The sequence below is a fragment of the Salminus brasiliensis genome, chromosome 23, assembly GCF_030463535.1.
Source record: "Salminus brasiliensis chromosome 23, fSalBra1.hap2, whole genome shotgun sequence".
NCBI classification, from domain to species: domain Eukaryota; kingdom Metazoa; phylum Chordata; class Actinopteri; order Characiformes; family Bryconidae; genus Salminus; species Salminus brasiliensis.
Window position 1 is genome coordinate 27,706,553 of NC_132900.1, and position 22,599 is coordinate 27,729,151.

Sequence of the window (22,599 nt, forward strand, 5' to 3'; positions counted from 1 at the left end):
TGCACCTCCTTTTATTTCCATGTCCTTTTTTTTTATTTTTGCCAAACTGGAGATCCAGCATTAGCTAGCGATCTGCTCAGGCGTTCACACGGAAGTCCACAGGCTCACATGGAGTAGTTCTGTAGTAGAGGCAGTTCTGTGGATTTTAGGGGAAAACGGAGGGTTTTAGACTTAATCTGAAGCACAGAAAGTGTTGAGAAGGAAAGACACTATCACCGGCTCACTGTAATAGTTTAGTAAAGCTGGAGAACAGCAGAGATCTGCCCGCTAGCTCTTTAGCTGCGTGTGGCTAACGCTCGTTAGCTTCCCCTGCATGTTGCCCCGGGGGAAACACGGCGACTCCGGACGGTTCGGCGCTCAGAAATCAGAGCTTTTTGTTGTACCAGCGGGGAAAGACGAGAAATGACGACCTCGTCCATGGTTGTACCGGTTATAGACGTGCAAAATGACAACTTTAAGGAGCTGTGGCCGTCCATGGTGCTCGGCTTTAAAACGTCTTCTTTCATTGCTGTGGACACGGTGAGGACCCACTTCTCAAATGACCTCAGGATACACCTCAGCTAAACCTCACCCTGGTCAATATAGATGCACTATAGGGACAAAAGTATTGAGACACTGCCAAGGGTCCAACCAAGGGTATTAGAAGAGTCTATCCTGCTTTAGTTGGGAGTAACTGTCCCTACTGTCCAGGGAGGAAGGCTTTCTGCTAGGTCACCACCTCAGCTCATCCCAAAAAGTACTGGATGGAGCACCAGCCATCAATCCAGAGAGCACAGGTCTTCTTCTGCTCTACACCTCCATCCATGCTGGGGGGCTTTATACCCCTCTAGCCCACGCCTGGCATTAGGCAGCATGGCACATACTTCTCTATGGGGGCTAGACAAGCTGTTTGTGTGTTTGCACATCTGTGTCAGCAATGAGTGCATGCATTCATTAGATGGGGTGTCCACAAACATTTGGACATGTAGTGTATGTAGTGGCACAGATTAGCGTATGTATATAAAATGTAGGTATTAATGTCATGTGAAGTGATTAATGGATTTAACAGCTCCTTTGTAGAAGATACAATGAGGCGTAGTCTCGGGAAATATTGGAAAGAAGAGGTTTTTAAGTCTAAGTCTCAGCATTTTTTGGTTTTTCTAACTTTTCACCGCATTTCTGTGTTATTTCCACTTGTTATTTTCAACTTCTGAAAAGCTGGTCATCCAGAAGAACACGCACCCTATGCTGGTAACACTGGCTGCGGAGCCCCTGACCAGCTGAGGGCTGTATATTGGCAAAAACCTGGTGATATGTCTCACAATACGGGAGTCAGAATTCTTTGTGATCCTGTAAGCAAGATGATTTATTGTAATTAAAAAAAAATCTAATTTTAGGAAAAAAGCAGATTTATTTGCATAAAATCTAAGTATAAATAAAACAGTGCGATCTGTGGCTAGAGCTCAACACTGAAATCTAGTGGTCAGGATTGGCTGCCATCAATCTTTACATGCAAGCTATTAATACACAGTCTATACTGAGCTTTTGAGAATTAGTATTAAAAACATAGGGCCCTATTTTAGAGATCCATTTAGTGAGCCGTCAACCGTGCACCATACAGCTTAATTTAGGGCGTGTCTGTGTGTCTCTGCTGTCGTAACGATCGAAACACTCAAAAGTCACGTACTAAGTCTCTTTATCAATAATGGGTGTGTTTTGGGCGTAGCATGCAATAAACCAATCAGCGTGTCCCTCATCGTTCCCTTTAAGAGCCAGCTGCGGTCTGACTTTGCTGGGTTGCTATTTCAGTGGTGTAAAGCGTGGTGGGGTGTACGAGCGTCGGGCTGCACGCGCCTGTGTTGACAATTCACTGTCAAGATAGCACTGAACATTTCACTGCTGACGTCTGCCTAGGTTGTTTTCAGTCAGTGGAGCTCCTCCTGTGTTTTCCATTGCTGAGATGCGTCGCAATACGCCAGAAACTGACCTGTACGCCCCTCATTTTGAGACCACTGCGTCCATCGGCTTAGATATATTCACAGGCACTGCTGCTATATGTACGATGCAGGCGGAAGACATGAGAATAGACTGCTGGCGGGGTGTAAGATAGGGCCCGATATCATGATACTTCGATAAAGCTAAACCATCAAACCCAAACATACCCTTTACTGGTGAAGGCCAAAGCTAGGCAGGCTCGATATACACGCCTCCATCACCTTCAAATAGCGTGATGATGACCAATCTTCAAACCCATTGATAGTAAAAATAACGAAATTTTGCAGCTACATGTTCAGAACCTGTATGTAGGCTTCAGGCTGGGCTGCACCACGACTTGCCTAGCACTAACACTGCCAGAAGTGCTTTGGCTGAGGTGTTTGTGCCGAGTATGACGAAACTCAGCGCCTCCTCGAGCACCTCCATATCTGAGAAAAGCTGTGAAAAAGTCCTTTTCTACTGGATATGACAGAATATTTACCCACATGTCGATTCACACAGGATTAATATAAGCTGAGGTTATTTTTACAGCTTGTTTTACAGAAGGTAAAATGTGCCAGAATCTTTTCTGATCCTTTACTGATCTTTAATGACTGACACGGCACCGAAGGCACTGAGAACCTCTGCTAGTCCCTTATGAATAGGGCTTAAGTCAAACCTAATGTCCTACTACCAGAACCTTTACCTGACCGGCCCTAACTGCTGTATCTCCTCCTCTGTTGTAGGAACTGAGCGGCCTTGGAGCGAGGAAAGCTCTTCTTGCAGAGTGAGTGAGTTTCAGTAAAGGCTACTGAGAGCACTGATGATGAATGACACAATGAATGTTTACATGTTCGTGTGCATCATAAAGGTGAGTTGTTGTTTTTTTTTCTCTTCAGGTCAGTTGAAGATCGGTACAAAGCGATATGCCATGCCGCTCGCACCCGCTCAATACTGTCTCTGGGGATTGCCTGCTATAAGAAGCTTGATGAGAAAGTAAGTCTTCTGACTTGGCAGACTTCCCTGCTTCCTTTCTGTATACCTTGCATTAAAGGCAGGTCTTTGATCTCTGTTTCCAGGCCGACAGCACATACCTGGTCCAGGTTTACAACCTGACGCTGTTGTGCTCGGAGGAGTACATCATCGAGCCTCAGTCCGTGCAGTTCCTCGTACAGCATGGGTTCGACTTCAACAAGCAGTATGCTCAAGGCGTCCCGTATAACAAGGGCAACGATAAGGTGAGACCTCCACTATATACCCGTATGTTTGTGGACACGTCTTCTCAGGAATGCATTTCGCTGCTGTGTTGCAAGCTGCACATGCGCACACACACAGCTTGTCTAGTCCCCGTAGAAGAGTATTGCCAAAAGAATAGGACTCCATGGAACTGATTGGAACCATGCCGAATGTCAGGTGTGGGCATATGTCTGTGTTTTCTGGAATGATGGTTGGGGCTCCATTTAATACTTGTGGTGTGAGTTGGGGATGAGGTGAGGTAGAGATCGTCCAGCGTTATCCTGACCGCACTAATGCTGTTTTATCTCTGAATGCAATCAAATCCTCACAGTAAGACTCCACAATCTAGTAGAAAGCCAGCTACTGCAACAAAAGCAGAATAAACTTTTTTTTAAAATCCCTAAATGAGCAGTTGTCCCAATACTTTTGTCCATAGAAGTATCTTATTAGTAAGTATGGTTTCCATCCGCAGTGTCTAGCATTTGATTGACTCTGACTGTTGTAGGCGTTAATCACGATGCCTGATCCTCAAATGATAAAAGTCATTTTACATTTTTATTGTGGCTAATATATATATATATATATATAGCCCCCATAGCAAGCACTTAGCAACGCCATAGCAACCACTTGGAACAGAGTATGAACCACTTTAGAAACTACCTGCAATACCTAGGTAGCAACTGCTTATCCTCAACTAAGCAACCATCTGGGTCACCTTAGCAACACCATAGCACCGTAATGTATGCAGGACAATGATCTTTGTTACATGTCTGAGGAAGTGGCATAGCAACCACCTTGAATATCATAGCAACCACTTGGAATATAATCACAAAATCAATGCAGTTGAATAGGCCGCTGAATTATTCAATGTTTCATTTTTCACAAGGGAGGAGATGCCCAAGGAGTAAATATGCGCACCCTGTTTGTGGAGCTCCTGAGGGCGAACAAGCCTCTGGTGGTCCATAACGGCCTGATCGACATGGTGTTCCTGTATCAGTGCTTCTATGCCCATCTGCCCGAGAAGCTGGGGACGTTCATAGCAGACCTGTCTCAGATGTTCCCTGCTGGCATCTACGACACCAAGTACGCCACGGAATACGAGCTGCGTCTCACCGCGTCCTACCTGGAGTACGCCTATAAAAAGTGGTACGTTCACAAAACAGGTGCCGAGTTACTGAGAACGACCTGCAACACCGAACAGTTATCGTTAACGAATCTGCTGAAATGTCTTCACAGTAAGCTGGACAATGCCAGATCCGTGGAGGCGGGTTCGAGTGGACCTGGGTTGTTCCTGGAGTTTTGTAACTACACCGGACGCCTGCAGAGCTACGTGGACTACAGGCCTTGCTTAGACAGTCAGAGCCATGATGGCAGCCTGAACATCTGCATTCAGTTCTCTGTGAGTTGCCCTCACAAGGATGCTTCCTGAGACGTGTGCTGGACACTGATCTTCATTACACGTCTGATAAAATGGCATAGCAACCACTTGGAAGAGTATAGCAACCACCTTACAATCCCTTTAGAAACGACCTGGGATACCATAGAAACTGCTTATCTATACCTGAGCAACCACCTAGCAACTCCTTTATCAGCTACCTAGAATACTATAGAAATTGCAACGCCCAAGCAACTACTTGGGATACCATAGCAAGCACTTAGCAACGCCATAGCAACCACTTGGAACAGAGTATGAACCACTTTAGAAACTACCTGCAGTACCTAGGTAGCAACTGCTTATCCTCACCTAAGCAACCATTTGGGTCACCTTAGCAACACCATAGCACCGTAATGTATGCAGGACACTGATCTTTGTTACATGTCTGAGGAAGTGGCATAGCAACCACCTTGGTGAAATACTTAACTAACTACCTGGAATATCATAGCAACCACCTTTAACCCCTTGGAAAACTACCTGGGATACCATAGCAACTGCTTAAATACACCTGAGCAACCACTTAGCAACATCATTTGGGAATTGCTTAAGCTGTGCAGAGTTTGCTTTACTGTTTCAAGTGGTTGCTATGGTATCCTAAGTGGTTGCTTAGGTATAGATGAGCAGTTATTATTATTATTATTATTATTCCCTGCTGTCCCTTCTAAAAGTGATCAGTGGGTGTGTTCCCATTGTCTTCAGCATTTCTGTCCTCACAGTCGTTCTCTGTTGGGTTGCTTTGCCAGGCTTATGGATGGTGTCCCAATGGCTCTCAGTGCCCCATGTCCCACGACACGGACCTCATCATTCAGCAGGACGAGAAAACCAGAGAGGACAAGAGGAAAAAGCGGAAGCGCAGGAAGAAGCAGAAGGCTGCCCAGCAACTGCAGGAGGACAGTTCACCCAAAGAGAAGAGGGCTCACCTGGATGACATGGAGCAAGAGCAGGAGGCTCCGGATGAAGAGGTTGCTGAAACCATGGCGACAGCATCCGAGCACCAGACCAGAGGGGAGGAGGTACAAGCGACTTGCGATACTGACCCTTCACGGACAGACGGGGCAGCTGAGAACGGAGGCGGGGATTCAGCTCCTGCTGCCGACAAAAACGCACGGCAGGCGTCTAAAGGCCCAGCGGGAGCCAGAGAGAGGAAGGCGGAGGGAGGAACTCACAGAGCAGGCTTCGATGCCTTCATGACTGGGTACATTTTTGCTTTTGCCAGCATGCTAAAGTCGGAAGAGTCTTCTGCACAGCCTGGAATACCCGGCTGTGCGAACAAACTGTATCTGAGCGGCAAGTCCGTCCCGCTACACGTGGTCAAAAGCACCTTCTCTAAGTCCTCAAAGGCTCATGTGCACAAGATGGAGCAGGTGTGGGGGAAAGGCTCCTGTGGTAACAGTGCGGTTAAAGCAGAGGGAACTGCATAAAGACGTTTGTTTTGTTTTTTTGAGTAAATAAAGAAGAAATTTGATTTATTAATATTGTTATAAGGGCTGTTGTTTGCTTTGCTGCATTATACCCTAATACTGATGTTGCTGAAGACTGCAGTAAGCAGATGTGCCCTCACACCATTTATGATATTTTGAGCCCCCTTACCAAGCTCAGTTCCAGGCAAGTAAAAGGGCACCAGTCAAAAGTGTAGCTGAAGGTTTTTCTAATTCCTATTTAAAAATGTAAGACTAAATCAACACAGTGTGGCCTTCACCTTCACTTCACCCTCAAATAACAGCTACAGAATCATGCCGATTCTCCACTGACTGTAACAGGGGAGAATGGCCTCTCTGTCATTGCCACGCCGAGCCGAAACACGGCTACTGCACTATGGAACTTGGGTGGAGCTTCGTCAGACCTCTCAGCAGAACTACGTAACCAGTCATATTAGTGTCATCCTGTGTCAAAAACCTTGGTTACCCACAGTTCTCTGCACACATACCACACGAAAAAGCCAAGCCTCCAGAGTTCGTTTAAAAATGTTAGATCGTAGGACAGCCCTACCTCCAGCATAGGCTTTGGAATAGCCAACTCTATTGGTATCTATTACATCAATAATTAAGGCAGAGTTACTGAGGCAGAGTTGCATATCCACCTCTAGGGGGCGTACTAGTCAGGTTTGGAACAGCAAAAGTGTAAATTATCAGTATGATTTTTTTTTTTTCTTTTGTTTAAACAAAAGGCTTCAGACAGTATAGCTTAATGTTTGTAGATGATTAAAAATGATGAGTTTGCTCACAATTTTAGGATTCATTGATGCATCTGAATTTCTCCTGCGGTCATTAAGACAACCCCGTGTCACAGAGATGAAAGAGAGGTACAAATGAACAAACTCGACAATAAAATCGTTAAATTTATTTTTAAACAGACTAAAACAAAGACACAAACAAACACACATGCATTTATACATTTAAAAAAATCTGAAGCCATATAAATGGAAAAAGTAGGTCCTGATCTGTCTTTGGTAGAAATATACATCTCTGATTCCATTACAAATCTAAACAGCCAGGAAAAGGAAAAATAAGTCAGAAAGCGGCGAAAACAGCATTATTTACATAAATCTGTGTTTGTCATAATGTATTAATAATAAGCTGTACACACACACACAGTTGACCAGCAGGGAAGTAAGACATAGTAAAATCACTGTTTCTTCCTCATAAATATCAAAATAGATCATCTCTATAAAACTAGTCTGCTTCAGTTACACTTATTGCATAGAAATGTAGTGAGAGGAAAAAAAATTACAATATTTAAACCATTAAGTTCTTCCTCCATTTCAAGTGCAATTTACATGTTTTAAGTAGTTACAGACATGGACTTTTCAGAAAAGATCCAGCTGGTGCTTCACTCAGAAGAAGTCGCTCGGCCTTTCGGAGGAGGAGGAGGGGATGTGAGAGCAGCTCTCGCGTAAAAACGGGTGAACCGATTGTGGGAATGGAATGTCTCGGGTTTGTTTTCCAGCTAATTTTGCTTGTGCTAGACTTCTACTAACAAATCCACTGCAGCAATACGCTGTGAATACGGACGAAATCCAGACAAAAGGGCCTGTTTACAATTAGCAAAACCCAGGTTATATACACAAACACAGAATCTGTGGATTTGCGACGTAGAAGAAAGTGTCTAACCGGTTAAGGAGAACATAGTGCTGCTCGCAAGGGTGTTAAAATACATTCAAGCAAACGTGTGGATTGTAATAATAACCCTATGTAACATTAGCCCTATGTAGCGTTAGCTTATTTCTTCTCCTTCTTTGTGAGCCCTTGATGGTCTGTTAGGTCACTGGTTCCAAACCCCTGGTCCTGGAGGACCCCCCTGCCCTGCAGTTTATTATTACTATTATTATTATTTTTTTTTTTACATATACACCTTTACACAGTGTGTACCCTGCTCCCAACACACCTAAACCGGGCCAATCAGCTCATTATCAAGCCCTCCCTAAGTGGAAGGTAGCGTGTTAGAGCAGGAAACCACTAAAATGTCCAGGTCAGGGGTCTTAAGGGACCAGTGTTGGGAACCAGTGTGGATCTGTGTTTCACATGTCAATGCCACACGCTTGCGTTCAAACCCCATGAGTGCTTAAGTTAGGAGGGTCTCCTTTCTTCTTCCTTCAAGAAATGAAAGGAAAATAAAGTACATCTTTTAAGTGAATTAAATAGAACCATGAAAACCATGTGCTTGTTATCAGTCTTCGGGAAATCCCACCGTTCCTCTTTTCCCAGGGGACGATTTCTGAGGCGGCATCTTTCAGATGTCGCAGCGGGACAGAAGGTCAGATGACCTGGACGCCTGGCAGGGTGAGAGGACGATGGAGCGGAGCTCCTGCGGTTCCATTGAAACCCCCAGGCCGAGAGAGTTCCTGTTGGTGGAGGAGGACAAGGTCAGCGTGGCCTCTTGATCCTCGGCCTCCATGTCCTCGCAGGGCATCAACCTCTGTCCGTTTCGGTTCTGCATCCGGACCAAGCCCAGTGTCTCCTCTTTATCCTTATTGTCGTCGATGGGGCTGCCTCTGCTGCTAGAGCAGTCCATGGCTTCTGCCTCCGTGTCGGTGGAGGCAGGGCATGACCAGTTATCGTCTGCCTCCACCGCCTCATCCGGTTCCACCCCGCTCTCTGTCCTTGGCCAGTAGGAAGACGCAGGGCATGACTGGCTCATCTCTGGCTCCGTCTCCTCTTCGTCTGGCCCCTCCTCTTCATCCGGCTCCACCTCCCTGTCTGCTCTCGGCCTGTAGGGTGGGATCTCGGTCACGGTGTATTTCTTGGCCCAGCCACAGAGCGTCTTGGGCCTGGCCTCCCCGGCCTCTCCGCTCCTGGCTGCACAGAATGTTTCACACAGGGCCGGCTGGGGCGAGACAGGCAGCGAGCGGCACTGCCGGCCGGGCAGCTGCCACAGTTCGGGCCATTGGGCTGAGGAGCCCCCGCACACAGCGCCGCTGCTGGCGTTGGGCTGCGGCTGGTGCGCACTCTGGCTGCCGTGCGGAGAGCGCAGGTCAAACATAAGGGAGAAGACAGACTTGCTGGGCATGTCGAAGAACTTTATCTTGCCCCCCTTTAGGTCCTCCCTGGCGCTAAAGGGGTTGACCTTAGGGACCCCTCGTGAGGGTTCCCGCAACCCGGGACTGGAGCACTGATCCTGGACGTTGATCTTGCGGACCGGCTTGCGGGAGAAAATGTCGGACTGGCTGCGAGATAGCCAGATGTTGCGGCGCGGACGGGGCGACTTGGGTGGGATCTTGTCATCCTGGGGACCCAGAGGGTTCAACCTCTTCATGCTAGGGAACTTTTCACCTGGAGAGAGAGAGAGAGAGAGAGAGAGAGAGAGATATTGAGCCTGCATTTTGAATAAGGTGCAACTTGGGGCATAGTAGGATATGGATGGTTTAGTCGAGTGGTTCCCACCCCTGGTCCTGGAGAACCCTTTACCCTGCACATTTTAGTGGCTTCCTGCTCTAACACACTACGTACCACCTATGAGGGGCTTATTAATTAGCTGTCTAGCAGGATCAGGTGTAGCTAAAGAGCAGGGTAGCTAAACATTCAGAGTTGTCATTTCGCACATGTAGATAGACATCAGATGCTTTCTCACCACAGGTAACCTTTCCACGTGGTTTAGGCAAGGGGCTAAGCACCTGTGTTGCCGAGTAGCATGGCATGGCCCAATGTGAATCGTCCGGGAAATTACCTGCTCAATTCACACATGGTCTCACTCTGGCATTACCCGGACTTTGTACAAGGGGGCAAGTCTGAGAGTAACACCTGGTACAACTTATATGGGTCCTCTGGGCAATTTCCAGAAAAGTTCTGGGTTACTGAGCATGTGTGAAAAGGGGGGCTTCCAAAGTGCAGGGCAGGGGGTTGTCCTCCAGGACCAGGGTGGGTTATTACGATGTTACTGTTGCTAACAATGAACAGAGCTGAACAGCCACCAGTTTTCATGAGGGGGGAAAAAACAATTACTGGCTACAATCCTGTATTTATTGTCAGAGTGTAGTAGCATGAGCCCTTTTGCACTCCAGAGGGCGCCAGAGCTACGCTTTACACACATACTGGACTGGACCCAAAAGCAAAGGCAAAGTGCAATATTGATGTTGATACCACGCATACCACAATTTTACTGCGGTGAGCTGCATGCTGTTCAGAGGGAGGTTCTTGCAATGAAAGCACTGAGAGAGAGAAGCCAGCGCTGCAACGGCCAGAATAAATTTCAGGGAGTGATGAAACTCTGTCAAACCACAGCCAAACAGAAGGTAGCGTGAGATTGGCTGAACAGCACCACCAAAACAACCTCGGTTGGGTCTGTTTGGATGGCAGTTCATGTCCCTTTGAAGGCAAAAGCAATAGAACTGAAGTGAAGCGATGCTGAATGACTGATGGGGAATCTGCGGAGAGAGCTGAGCTCCCTCCTCTCCCAGTTTGTACCCTGGCCATGATTAACTGCCAAAAGAAATTAGAGCATAGGGCTGTAAAACAGAGATGGTAACTGGAGCCTGCAAGCAAGCAGACACTGTGCATTAGCGAAGGGACTCTCATTAGGAACATCCAGCAGCGGGATGACGAGGGAGGATTACTTGACGAAGCGTCTGGTGGGGGACACTTTCCTGCATGTTTTACAGCTTCCTCGTTCCAAGAAATCGCCGTGGCCAAGCTATTACACGGAACTCCGGTGTCGAATAGCAGGACCCCAGCCATGTGGGGTTTACAGTAGACTGAGGACGGCTGCACCATGCAGCCCTGTTTGACTACAATTCTGCATCCAGTCCTATTGGGTTTCAGGTGGAGCTCCCAGTACACACCTTTAGGGATGGTCTTTTTCTCAATCTCTGTTGGAAGGTGGTGCCTCTCCCTTTCTGATTCTTCAGCTTTCAGACGCCTCTGAATTTCCTCCAGTCTCTTCACTATGTCTGGGAATGAGGGCCTGAGCTTTGGGTCCATCTGAAACACATGCAGGACAGTGGAAATGTTAGTCAGGAAGGATTAGCATTATTAGGATTATTAGGGTTCTTTTACCAGGTGAAACAACAGTTTGTGTTCAATGATCTCTCCATGTTCATGTTCATAACTAGATAAATCTGCACCAACAAGAACGAATACAGAACTAAAAGATACGATGCATGGAGAACAGCTTTCCTCTCACTTACATTGCAGCAGTTGAAGGCCAGCTGCAGGAAGTCGGGGGGACAGTCTCCAACCATATGCTGGAACGCGTGATAATCCAGCCCAAAATTCTGCGGACAAACACCAAGAAAGCCTTTTTTTTAATACAACCTGAGACACCACATGTTCTGTTGACGTCTTTTGAGCCGCAGCGACTCTAGTGTATTGCAGCTGCAACCAAACCACTGATGAACTTTTTCCAGAGTCTCGCTAGACATGTAGTCACAGTCACGCAAAAACAGCAACTTTACAAGAGGAGGAAAAACCATCATTGAACCCTTTCAATAGAAAACAATGTAAAAGGATTTGATTGTTCTATTGGTCCATTCATCATAAAATGTTTGACACGATATCAAGAACAACTGCCAGATTCAAATGATGCTAAAAAGCCAAAATGGAGTTACAAGGCTTTTGTGTGACAGCGACGATATATATAATTGGGGGATAGAGAGGACTTGCGCAAAGCTCAAATCTAACTCACTTCAGTGCGGGGCAAGAAGTCTGGGTCAGCCTGGATCCTGGCGATGATCTCGCACAAGATGATGCCGTAGGAAAACACGTCAGCCTGGAGATAAAAATATGGAGGAATCACGTTTCTGCGGTCAGATCATCATACATGTGTGTGACCGGCAGATGAGCAAAATAATTGAAGCAGGGATGTCCTAATCTAATCATACTGGTATCAGAGCCAATCAAGGCTTAATGTAACGGACTGAAGCGAAATACCAAGTGGTTGCTATGGTATTGCTAATTGGTTGCTATGGTGTTTCTAAGTGAATGCTAGATGGGTGCCATAGTGTTGCAAGGTGATTGTTACAGTATTTTAGGTGGTTGCTATGATTTTACCAAGTGGTTGCTATGGTGTCCCAGGTGGTTGGTATGGCATTGCTAAGTGGATGCTAGATGGGGGGCACAGTGTTACAACAAGGTTATTGTTTTGGTATTTTGGGGTGGTTGGAATAGTGTTGCTTACTGGGTGCTAAACAGTTGCTATGGTATCCCAGGTGATTGTTACAGTATTTTAGGTGGTTGCTATGGTTTAGCTAAGTGGTTGCTATGGTGTTTCCAAGTGGATGCTAGATGGGAGCTATAGTGTTGCAAGGTGATTGTAATAGCGTTTCAGGTCGTTTCTATAATTTTGAAGTGGTTGCTACTGTGTTGCTAACTGGTTGCTATGGCATCACTAAGTGGATGCTAGATGGGTACTATAGTGCCGCAAGACGACTGTTGTTGTATTTCAGGTGGTTGCTTTAGTGTTGATTAGTGGTTGCTAGGCAGTTGCTACGGTATCCCAGGTGGTTGCTATAGTGTTGCTTAGTGAATTGTAGAAGGGTGCTATAGTGTTACAAGGTGATTGATTTGGTATTTGGGGTGGTTGAAATAGTGTTGCTTACTGGTTGCTAGAAAGTTGCTATGGTATCCCAGGTGGTTGCTATAGTGTTGCAAGGTGATTGTTATAGTATTTAAGGTGGTTGCTATGGTTGAGCTAAGTGGTTGCTATGGTGTTTCTAAGTAGATGCTAGAAGGGTGCTATAGTGTTGCAAGGTGATTGTTAAAGTATGTGCTATAGTATCCCAGGTGGTTGCTGTGGTAACCCAAAAGAGGGGTGCCCAAACTTTTGCACTCCATGCTGAAGTTCACCTTTTCGTTGTAGGGTTCATCTCTCAGCACCTCTGGAGCCATCCAGAACGGAGAACCTACAACTGCCAGCTTCTCCCCGTCAGCGCTGTACAGAGACACACAGAGGAAGGAGTTCACAGGAGTGCAGGACACTAAGCATTCAGAGCACATTCACACAGTCCGTCTGATAAAGAGCCCGTCTGATCTGACGCTGCGGCGCCTCCAGCTGGACCGAAGGTGAGGAAGGAAGCCTTTGATCAGGTTAACAGAAGGAGATGAGGGCCGGGTGGAGAGACCGTGCGTTTGTGTGAGAGTGAGTTACAGAACTGGACTTTCAGCTGCTATGGTATTATTAGCTCCCTTAAGAGTTCACTTCTGTACGCTATGTTCCTGTAGAATCAGATGACCCCCTGCTCACACACTCGTACAGTGCTCTGGCCGGCTGCAGTTTAGGGCTCCAACTCACAATCATTTCCATAATCAGATTAAGCAGCCAATTAGAATTCTGATTGATTGGGGGGAAAAAAGGCCTGCTTTGGTCTGTCAATCTGGAGGTCGGCTGACTCTAGACATCGTCTCAAGTTCAAGTGGTTATCAGTGACATCATGTGATCAGATCTGATGCTACTGAGCACAGAAACAGCCGGTCATCAGCCAGGACCAACACGCGGAGTCCTAAAACAGCTCATCACACCAGAGAAACAGCCACAGAAACTGACCGCCAGCCAGGAGAGCATCTTTCAGAACCTCAATTCTCATTGGCCTAAAACACAGTGTCTGTGTGGTCAGGAGGTCAGACTACGTATCTGCGTCCGTGTGGACGAGTCTGTCAGCTTTAGCAGCCCTGAGAACGGTCATTTAAGCATTTCCATATTTGGGTGGCACAAGGCACAGCAGGTAGTGTGTGTGTGCTGGGCAGCTCTAGGATCTGGGATGGTGGAGTCCATCTTCACTCCAGTTTGGCTGTGAAGAGTTTGGTGTGTGCCAGGGGGTTTCCTCCCACCTCCCAAAAACACAAGGTAGGTGAATTGGCAATGCTAAAGTTGACCAAGATGTGAGTGAATGGGGGATGTGTGGTACCCTGTGATGGGCTAATGGCCTGTTCAGGTGGTATTCCTGCCTTGCACCCAATGATTCCAGGTAGGCTTGGGACTCATCACGACCAGCAAGAAGTGGATAATAAACAGGGATGCCTGGAAGTTTCCATATTTTTGACCTTTCAAGCACATAAGTCATCTAAGACCTTACACCTGACCACAGTCCCACAGTCCAAGGCTCCAAACATGTTGATCTTCAGAGCTGCTGGTGTTCTTGGGGCTAATGGGCCGGCACCCTGTGCACGAATTAATCTTCTGGAAGCAAATTCTTTGGATTTGCATGAAACGCAGAACTGATGCAAATTGGATTTCTGTCCATCTAACAGACGCATTTCTGTGGTCAGGTAAAAACTAAGGGTGGACACTGTCCACAATTATGAGGTGCATGAAAGAACTAGTGTAACTAGGCTCCACTCACTCATGACTGGGGATCTTCTCCGCAAGGCCGAAGTCTCCAACCACTGCAGTGTAGCCGCTTTCATCCGATTTGATCAGGCAGTTCTGTAAAGACAGGACAAACACACACACACACACACACACACACACACACACTTACTGCTGATGTATGGTACCAGATGACTTTGGACTATCTAATACTAATGGCCCTCAGCTCGATTCCTTTTGGACAAGCTTGCATTATGTAGCATTTTTACATTCTAATACAAAATCAAGCTGTTAATGCTTCACAGACTTGTAATAAGAAGAGTAGCGTTGATGTCGTTGCTACTGTGGGCTCGGCATGCTGACGCTACTCTTCCTGACTGTAGGGGGAGCCTGGGAACAACCATTCAAACAATCCAAATTTCCATAGTGTTGCTTTAATGTAAGAATTAGTATTTCTTGCTCCTGGGCTCCCCCTACAGTTCCAAAGTGTAATTCATGCTTTGAGACACCCCTAAAGAAGGGCACCCATGCATTTCCTGATGAGCTGAGAAATACAGAACGGCCACGGGGGGGACGAAGTAATATTGAAGAAATTGACACAAATATGACTCGGCTACGCAGCATTATGCAGTTCCTACAAGCGTTGTCCTGCCTGCTGTGTGCCGAGGCCGGAGTAGTAACTATAGAGACACTATTCTCCCTACATCAACATAAAGTCATCATGTCATCAAGACTTTGTAGTACTCCAAGCCAAGTGCACAGTTATGTGGTGGTCACTGTACTGTCTGTGCAGCTCATTCCAGGACTCAGGACATAGTTGAGGATGACCCCTTGACATCAGAGGTCACAGCCAAGTTCATTTACTACTGGATTTCCCTGCTCCAACAGACTTACGAAACCTGGGAATTAACAGGTAAGCTGAGTCAGGTGAGCAGGAAAAGCTCAAAACTGTGGGTATCCGGACTTCCAAGACTGGAAGTGCCTTCCTCTGCTCTACAGGAAAAGGTTTCACGCCGCAATCCTGAGAGGTGGGACCCGTTTGGCGAGGTCACCATGTAGCCTGGTTCCATTTGTGTGACCAACAGGCCACTAAGGAGGAGTTTTTAAATGGGACAGTCCTTACAAGGACCCCAACTAAGCTAGCCTAGGCTTTAGAACGCAGATGCTGTACATCAGGCACTGTTACCGATGTAGTCTGTTTAATTCTAAGGAATAAAAGAGGACTTATAAATGAACTTATAACAAATCAACACAAATGCTATGAGTAAGACAAAAGGATGGGATGATCTACTCTGTGGATTACAACAACGCCAGCTAAACAGAGTTGTGATGCAGGAGGGAAGCCAGTGTGGAGGGTGATTCCCACAGCGTATAATTAGAGGAAAAGTAAGTTCAACAGCTGATGGTTCGCACAGGAAATGCCAGTGCATTCCAGACACAGCTGAGGGCTGTGCACCTGTCCTGATTGGGACGTTGCTCCTATTTGCAGTATGCAGGAATGCTGCGCTGCTGCAGACGATCGTCTGTGGCTGATATGATATGGGGGAAAAAATAAAAAACCCAAAAAACTGCGTCCTGAACTGCTGCATGCTTACCAAGACTCGCATCCTTGTTTTCATTGAGCAGACCTGTCAAAAGCCAATCTGGAAAGCATGTAGCAGTTCGCCATGCTTCGTCTCAAGTTGAGACAAAGACGACGTGGGTGTGGCCTAAAGCTCATTATTACCTTCAGTGCTCGAACCACGCAAGTGATTTTAAAAAGAACAGTTTGGTGAAAAATCAGATCAACAGATTTGCTCACTGGCGCCACATACAGTCAAGGCATGTCTGATATCTGATGTGTGCTAGGCTAAAGTTGCTAACAAACACTGGCCGTGGACTGTCACCAATCTCATCACAGTGACAGCCAATGACATGACCTGACATTTACACCAAGAAAGGCAGTGAATGGTGGGAAGTAGAGATATACAGACGAAGCTGATTCCGAATGTGATCAATTCTTTAGTTTTCAGGAATAACTAAGATTCAATTACTACTAAATTACTGCAAAACGAAGTCATTTTAATGTAAAAACCTCATATCCTTAGTTTTTCTCTACATTTCGTCAATCTGTATTTGTATAATAATTTGCATGAAAAAAAAAATGGCATGATTAATGGACATCATCAACATAAATGCTCCACAATGATTTGACTGAAACTGCCTTTCTGCAGAGACAAGCTTTTGCCCGACAGCGATGACATGCAAGTTAAGAAGTTGTGAGGTGAATGCCTACGTGTGGGCTTACATACGCTCTCATAGAGTTGCAATAACATAAGGTAGTACAGACTAATGCTGCGTTCCGATTGAGCTTGGATGTTGTGGATTTTCCACGCGCCCACAATTCGGATTTCCTACTCTGAAAGTCGGGGCAGCTTCACCAACCCAGAGTCCAAAATCCAAGATGGGTGCACTGCATATATACAGTAGTAAAAGCAGTAGTATTATACAGTTTACAGTACAGTATCAGCACTGCCATCTACTTATGTCCCATCAAACCAGTTGTACCCACATTACTGTCCAACATTATCTGGATGTGTTTCCATGGTGTTCAAATGCTCAAAATACCATATAATGCGCTGTTATCAGCTGGTATTGCTAACATTGTTAACCTGGGACAATACTAACAATGTCCACCTAGGACACTAAATGTGGGACAGGTGTTGGTTAGGTTAGATATGCCATAAAACACCGGGATTAAAGGATGTAAGGAGTAAAGGATTGTCAAAACCAGTTATGATAAACTTAATTCCTAGCTCTGACATTTGACTTCCGAGGTAATTGGAAAGCAGCACTAATATCTAATAATCTAATAATTCTCAAAGCCCCCCACCTCTTTTTATTCTTTACTTACTTTACTTATTTTGGTTTTGAATAGCAGAGCTCTATGAGGATTCGTTTCAGCCTATTTGGGCTGTGTGACTGGTTCATACCTTGGAAGTGAGGTCTCTGTGAAAGATGCCCTTGGAGTGCAGGTAGGCCAGGCCCATGGCGATCTCCGAGGCCAGTTTAACCCGTGTGGCCCAACTCAGGAACTTGTTGCTGTCCAGCAGCTGCTCCAAGTTACCACCGTTAATGTACTGAGAGAAAACACAGAAATGCAGAAAGGTATTAGATCTGATGAGGTTGTATAATGACCAAAATCACATTTACTCGCTCATACAAAGGAAAATATCAGCTGCCGGGGGGTGATAAACAACCTGGTGCACCAATATATTAAACATTTAGGATCTGTTGTATTTGATAACTCTTTATATGCAACATATGATAAATATTTAGTAGTCTAATGGTTGATTACATCATTTTTAGGTTTGTACACAGAGACAAAAGTATTGGGACAGCTGGTCATTTACAGTTTTTTTTTTAAATCAAAGGGTATATAAAAAAGGGTTTATTCTGCTTTTATTGAAGTAACCGTCTCGACTGTCCAGACTTCCTACTAGATTTTATAGGAGCATTGCTGTGAGGATTTGATTGCATTCAGGGACAAAACCGAGTTAGTGAGGTCAGTATATTGAATGATCGCCACCCCACCGCATTCCAAAAGTATTGGATGGAGCACCATCCATCAATCCAGAGAACACTGTTCTTCCACTGCTCCACAGCTCAAAGCTGGGGGCTTCATACCCCTCTAACCCATGCCTTCCATTAGGCAGCATGGTGACAATAGGTTCATATATCAATAGGCAGTCCTTCTCTACTTCTAGACAAGCTGTGTGTGCACATATGCACATCTGCATCAGCAGTGGTTGCAACTTAAAGAAGCTGAATGCATTCATTAGAAGGGGTGTCCACAAAGTGTAGCTAACTGTAAGAGGAAAGCCACATTGTGGAAACAGAGCATTGATTAAAATTGATTTTCTCTGGAACCGGCCTAAATTTGGAAAACCATGGCAATGACAATGGAACCGTTTACAGAGGACGAATAGTTTAACATTGAGGGAGATCCGACAGGAATCCCCTAAGCAGTTTTAATTCCAGCCTTCTGTTTTATACTACATCTCAGCATGACCGCTCCATTATCCACATACAGCTGATCTTGCCCCAGTAGACCCTGGAGCCACCCTGCTGTTCAGGCAGTGTGTTACAGCAATATCAACTCTAAGACTATTACCCTAATACAAATACTGATACTTTTACAAGTCTTCCAGTGCAAAAGGAGATTTCTACAGTGAAAACTGGCAAATACAGAGATCAACAGTAGGGACGTCCTGATCAAGGCTTTTTACCCCTGACCCGATACCCTGCAAGTCTCTAAATGCTGACTATTGGCCGATACCGACCTGATCTTTGTGTTTCTGCAAATAATGCAGCCCCACAACTTAGGCAAGATGTGCTAATCCACAATAGAAAACAGCAGTAAAATCACTTTTTCACCCGTTTCTATTATTAGACTAAATTATAAACTTATAAACTTTGGTTTAGCAAACGGTTTTAATATCTTACAGGCCAGTCTGACTGACTGACTGACCGACCTGACCATTCAGCTTCCAGTTCCGTTACAACTCTGCAGGCTGATCAGTATACAGTGTATGTGTATTAGCATTAGTCGCCTCCCTAGTTCTGAATGCACCGAGCATTTCCACCACAGGATTGTTAGATCTTTGCTGTTTCACAACAACAACAAAACTAGGTGGTTTTGGCAGCGCTGAGAAAAACAGCAGAAGTTAGACCAAGTTTAGATTCTCTTCTTCTGACAGATTAACTAACTCACTCTTTACCTGCTGCTACCTCACTTTTACAGCGAGGTTCTAACTTTCCGGTCCACCTTAAATAATGCAGCAGTTACACTTTGCTGTTGAAATGTACGTAATGTAACTGCAGCACTATTTAAGGTGGAATGGGAAGTAAGCATCAGCATAAGTTCTGGCTGCTAACTGGTTATGTGGCCACACTCATCAGCTCAAATAAAGCTCTGTTCTGTTTTGCTCACTGAAATGAAGTCACAGATGAACTACCCTGTCCAGGGTTAATTAAGCGTGTGTTTATGTGTGCATCAAATCATTTAGTGTGTGTGCATTAGCATTAGCCTCCTCCTAAGTTCTGAATGCGGCGGTTCTCTGGCTGGTAGGACAGAGCATTTCCAGCATAGCTTGGTTTCTAACCAGGCGGAATTTAAGAGTAAAGACGGGATGGGAGGAATGTTAGCTCAGCACATCAGCAACAGTTGCAACGTATAGCAGTTATATGCATATATATTAGTAGGAGTGTCCACAAACATTTGGAAAGGTTGTAGTGCTGATTCATACAACAGAAGCCAATATTTTGTCCGCTGAACGTTTCCACTGAAGCATGCTTCTAAATACTTCACAATTTAACGTTCCTGACTCTACTTTTGAGCCTCTAAATGGTTTATAAGTTGGCTGCGTTGGGGCAGCTGTCTTCCGATTGAAGTAAACAAGGCAAAAAATAGCTGAGCACAGAGGAGACGGTTAGGGCTGTATATTTAGCCTCGGATGGACTAGTTTGGCTGTCGGTCAGCCGTGAGCAAGACAACTTATACACCAGCATCTCTGTTCCCTTGCTTCAAATAACTGTTGCATCACTCTTCTTCTTTTACCAGTCCAACGCTGCGGCCTATTTACACTCCAGCTGGTGGAGACGGGTGCTGATGAGGCATTAGCGTGATTTCTCTGATGGCTGTGCTGTAACGTAACATAACATGTAGTCGTTACGTAACGCGGCTTAGAGAAGATAAGCAAAGAGTCAAATGACTGATGGGCTCTTCCGTGGCGGTCTCAGCTGTATACAGAGTGGATATCGTAGAAGAGTATTATCTGCGTTTCAGAGCCCGATTAGCCTCTTGCTCCAGCAGGGAAGATGGCTGGGAAAGCGGTGCTTGACGTGACGGGCTCGTTTCCTCGCGCCGTAGAAGATAACTGCAGCAGTCACCTCCGTCACGCCCTGCTCAGCAGAGGTGGTGTGAGGGGTGTTTAAAGCTGAGGTTTAGAACGTAAGAACACAGTGATTCTACGAGTGGACTTTAGCCCTGTTGAGTAATCCCATTCACGCAGATTAGAGCGTAAAAGATAAACGAGTGGAAGAGATAAAGGTGTGAGGGAACAGTTCTATTTACAGTCAGGACCTGGTCAAGACACCAGAGCCTCAGAAAGCAAGCGTCATGTTCTTTAAATGTGCAAGAGGTCCCATGACTAATTCACTCAACTGTCTTAGACCTTTCTTTCGATGGTTGGTTCTCAAGCAGTAGTTGTTAAGCAGGGTCTCAACGCTGTGGAGGATGTGTGTTCCACTCTTTCTTGCACAACTGCTTCAGCTACAGTCATTTATGGCCTCTTTTTAAAGAGCAGTCGGAGCCTGAGAGAGCACAATTGGCCTGGCTCTCTCTGGGTGGGTAGATGGCTCTATTGCTCACCATATGACTTCAGTGTGATGCTGGCCGATGCGAGGGTCTGCTGCAACATCACCTGGCAACCAACGCATTCGGAGAAAAGCGTCGGGTACCAAGGTCTGATGCATCAACTAGAAGATCCTTGTGGCAGCCAGCGTCATACTCGAATAGTATTAGAGAGAGAGTGAGAGAGCACCATCTACCCACCCACCCAGAGAGAGTCACAGTGGTTGGAGTATTTGTTGGACCATTTAAAGACCTCCTCAGCTTCAGCTCACGGGCAGATGGCCTGAAATTCTCTTGAAGAATGCAAGGCTTTGCAGCAAAGCATCCCCAAACCATCATACTACCATCACCATGCTTGACAGCTTGCATGATTTACTTACTTTAGTGTTGGCAGTGTTGGCCAAACACTATTAAAAGACATTCAGTGAAGTTACTTATGGACGTCAGACTTTTGGTATGGCGTATCGATGTAGAGCCAAATCTACAAATGTCCCTTGTGACAAATGTCCCCCCCCCAATTTTATTCTATGGACAATCTAGCAGGTAGGCATTATCATATTGAGACGTTAGGCATAATCATATTTTCTTATATATATATATATATATATATATATATTCTTCTCCAATCACATGTGACCTTACAGGCCTAGGAACAGAGGATCTTAAGGACCTCTGGTCTAGGAACATGCTCCCATTGTGCCATGCTCAGTTTAGTGACTCCTAATTCCTGTTGAGTTCTCAGAGCCCTGCATGGCGTGGGGGTGATTTCAGGCTACATAAAACTGGGCCACTGTCGAGTCTTTCGCCCTCTGGCTACATCCCTGCTCTGCAACTGTAAGAGAAAATCCATGTACACTGCATTTCCACTGCTTTCCCCTGCACACAACCCCTTTAATATACCGGCAGATCGATATAGAAGTATCGATATTGTGTGTTCATGATGTGATTATGTGTGTTCATTACTGAGAATTCATCCTAAAACAACGCAAAAACTGTCCTTAAATTTTAATAGAACTCAATGCAAAAAATAAAAAACACAATGTTCACCATACATCCAAAGGTTTGTGGACACCCCTTCTAACGAATACACTCTGCTACCTTCAATTGCACCACTGCGGACACAAATGAGCAAATGCGCACACACAAACACTTACACAGCTTGTCTGGTCCCTGTAAAGAAGTACTGCCTATAGAATAGGACTTTCTGAAGCAGATGAACATGAACTTATTGGCACCAAGCTGCCTAATGTCAGGCGTGTGCTAGAGGGGTACAAAGCCACCTAGCATTGAGCTGTGGCGCAATGGAAGAACTGTGTTCTCTGGAATGATTGTGCTCCAACCAGAGTTGGGATTGACCTAATGGCAATGCTCCAAAAACTAGTAGAAAGCCTTCCCTGGAGAGTAGAGACAGTGATTTCAAAAAAGCAGGATAAACCCTTTTAAATACCCTTGATTTTAAAAGATACAACGAATGAAAAAGTGTCCCAATACTTTTGTCTAATGTGAAAGTCATTTTTGAGCCTTTCTATTGGTCCATTGCTACTGCTACAACAGTTTCTTTTTCTTTTGCTACTTTGGAACTGAAATACGCCATATTTATAGATAACAGTGAGTCATACAGTGTCAGAAACCACATAAGCAAGACTATTAGAGATTACTGAACACCTCCACATGAATTTAGCCCAGTGTGTGAGGACGTGGGCGTACAGTTAGCACCAAATTAACTGGTGCGGTATATACTTCCGTTATTAGTTAGCAACATAAGCCTCGGCGTTCAGCCGCCACACAGGTCTTGGAGAGGGACACCATGTAGGGTACACTTGGACAACTAGGATCGTTCCAAACT

General features: G+C 45.5%; 2 protein-coding genes across 3 annotated transcripts in view; one reads left to right on the top strand and one right to left on the bottom strand.

The window, feature by feature from the left end:
- Positions 1-93: 93 nt before the first annotated feature.
- toe1 (target of EGR1, exonuclease) lies at positions 94-6,097 on the top strand. Its single transcript, XM_072668570.1, has 7 exons — positions 94-519; positions 2,700-2,740; positions 2,853-2,949; positions 3,033-3,191; positions 4,076-4,335; positions 4,426-4,588; positions 5,368-6,097. Exons 1-7 carry the CDS (start codon positions 403-405, stop codon positions 6,043-6,045), a joined length of 1,515 nt encoding a protein of 504 aa, XP_072524671.1. The 5' UTR covers positions 94-402; the 3' UTR covers positions 6,046-6,097.
- Positions 6,098-6,942: 845 nt separating this feature from the next.
- tesk2 (testis associated actin remodelling kinase 2) overlaps positions 6,943-22,599 on the bottom strand; it is a 49,216-nt gene continuing 33,559 nt past the window's right edge. For both annotated transcript variants that reach the window (XM_072669023.1, XM_072669021.1), the window contains exons 5-11: positions 17,332-17,478; positions 14,394-14,476; positions 12,901-12,985; positions 11,741-11,824; positions 11,244-11,330; positions 10,899-11,037; positions 6,943-9,393 (exon numbers count right to left, since the gene is read on the bottom strand). In XM_072669023.1, the coding sequence (XP_072525124.1) occupies positions 8,354-9,393; positions 10,899-11,037; positions 11,244-11,330; positions 11,741-11,824; positions 12,901-12,985; positions 14,394-14,476; positions 17,332-17,478 (1,665 nt within the window). In that variant the 3' untranslated portion in view covers positions 6,943-8,353. The remainder of the gene's footprint in view (positions 9,394-10,898; positions 11,038-11,243; positions 11,331-11,740; positions 11,825-12,900; positions 12,986-14,393; positions 14,477-17,331; positions 17,479-22,599) is intronic.

What these genes read in the sequence shown, in the direction of transcription:
- toe1 (XM_072668570.1), top strand. Translation starts at nt 403, where the DNA reads ATGACGACCTCGTCCATGGTTGTACCGGTTATAGACGTGCAAAATGAC. An exon ending in AGGAAAGCTCTTCTTGCAGA is followed by an intron (nt 2,741 to 2,852) that starts GTGAGTGAGTTT and finishes TTTTCTCTTCAG; the next exon opens with GTCAGTTGAAGATCGGTACA. An exon ending in GAGTACGCCTATAAAAAGTG is followed by an intron (nt 4,336 to 4,425) that starts GTACGTTCACAA and finishes ATGTCTTCACAG; the next exon opens with TAAGCTGGACAATGCCAGAT.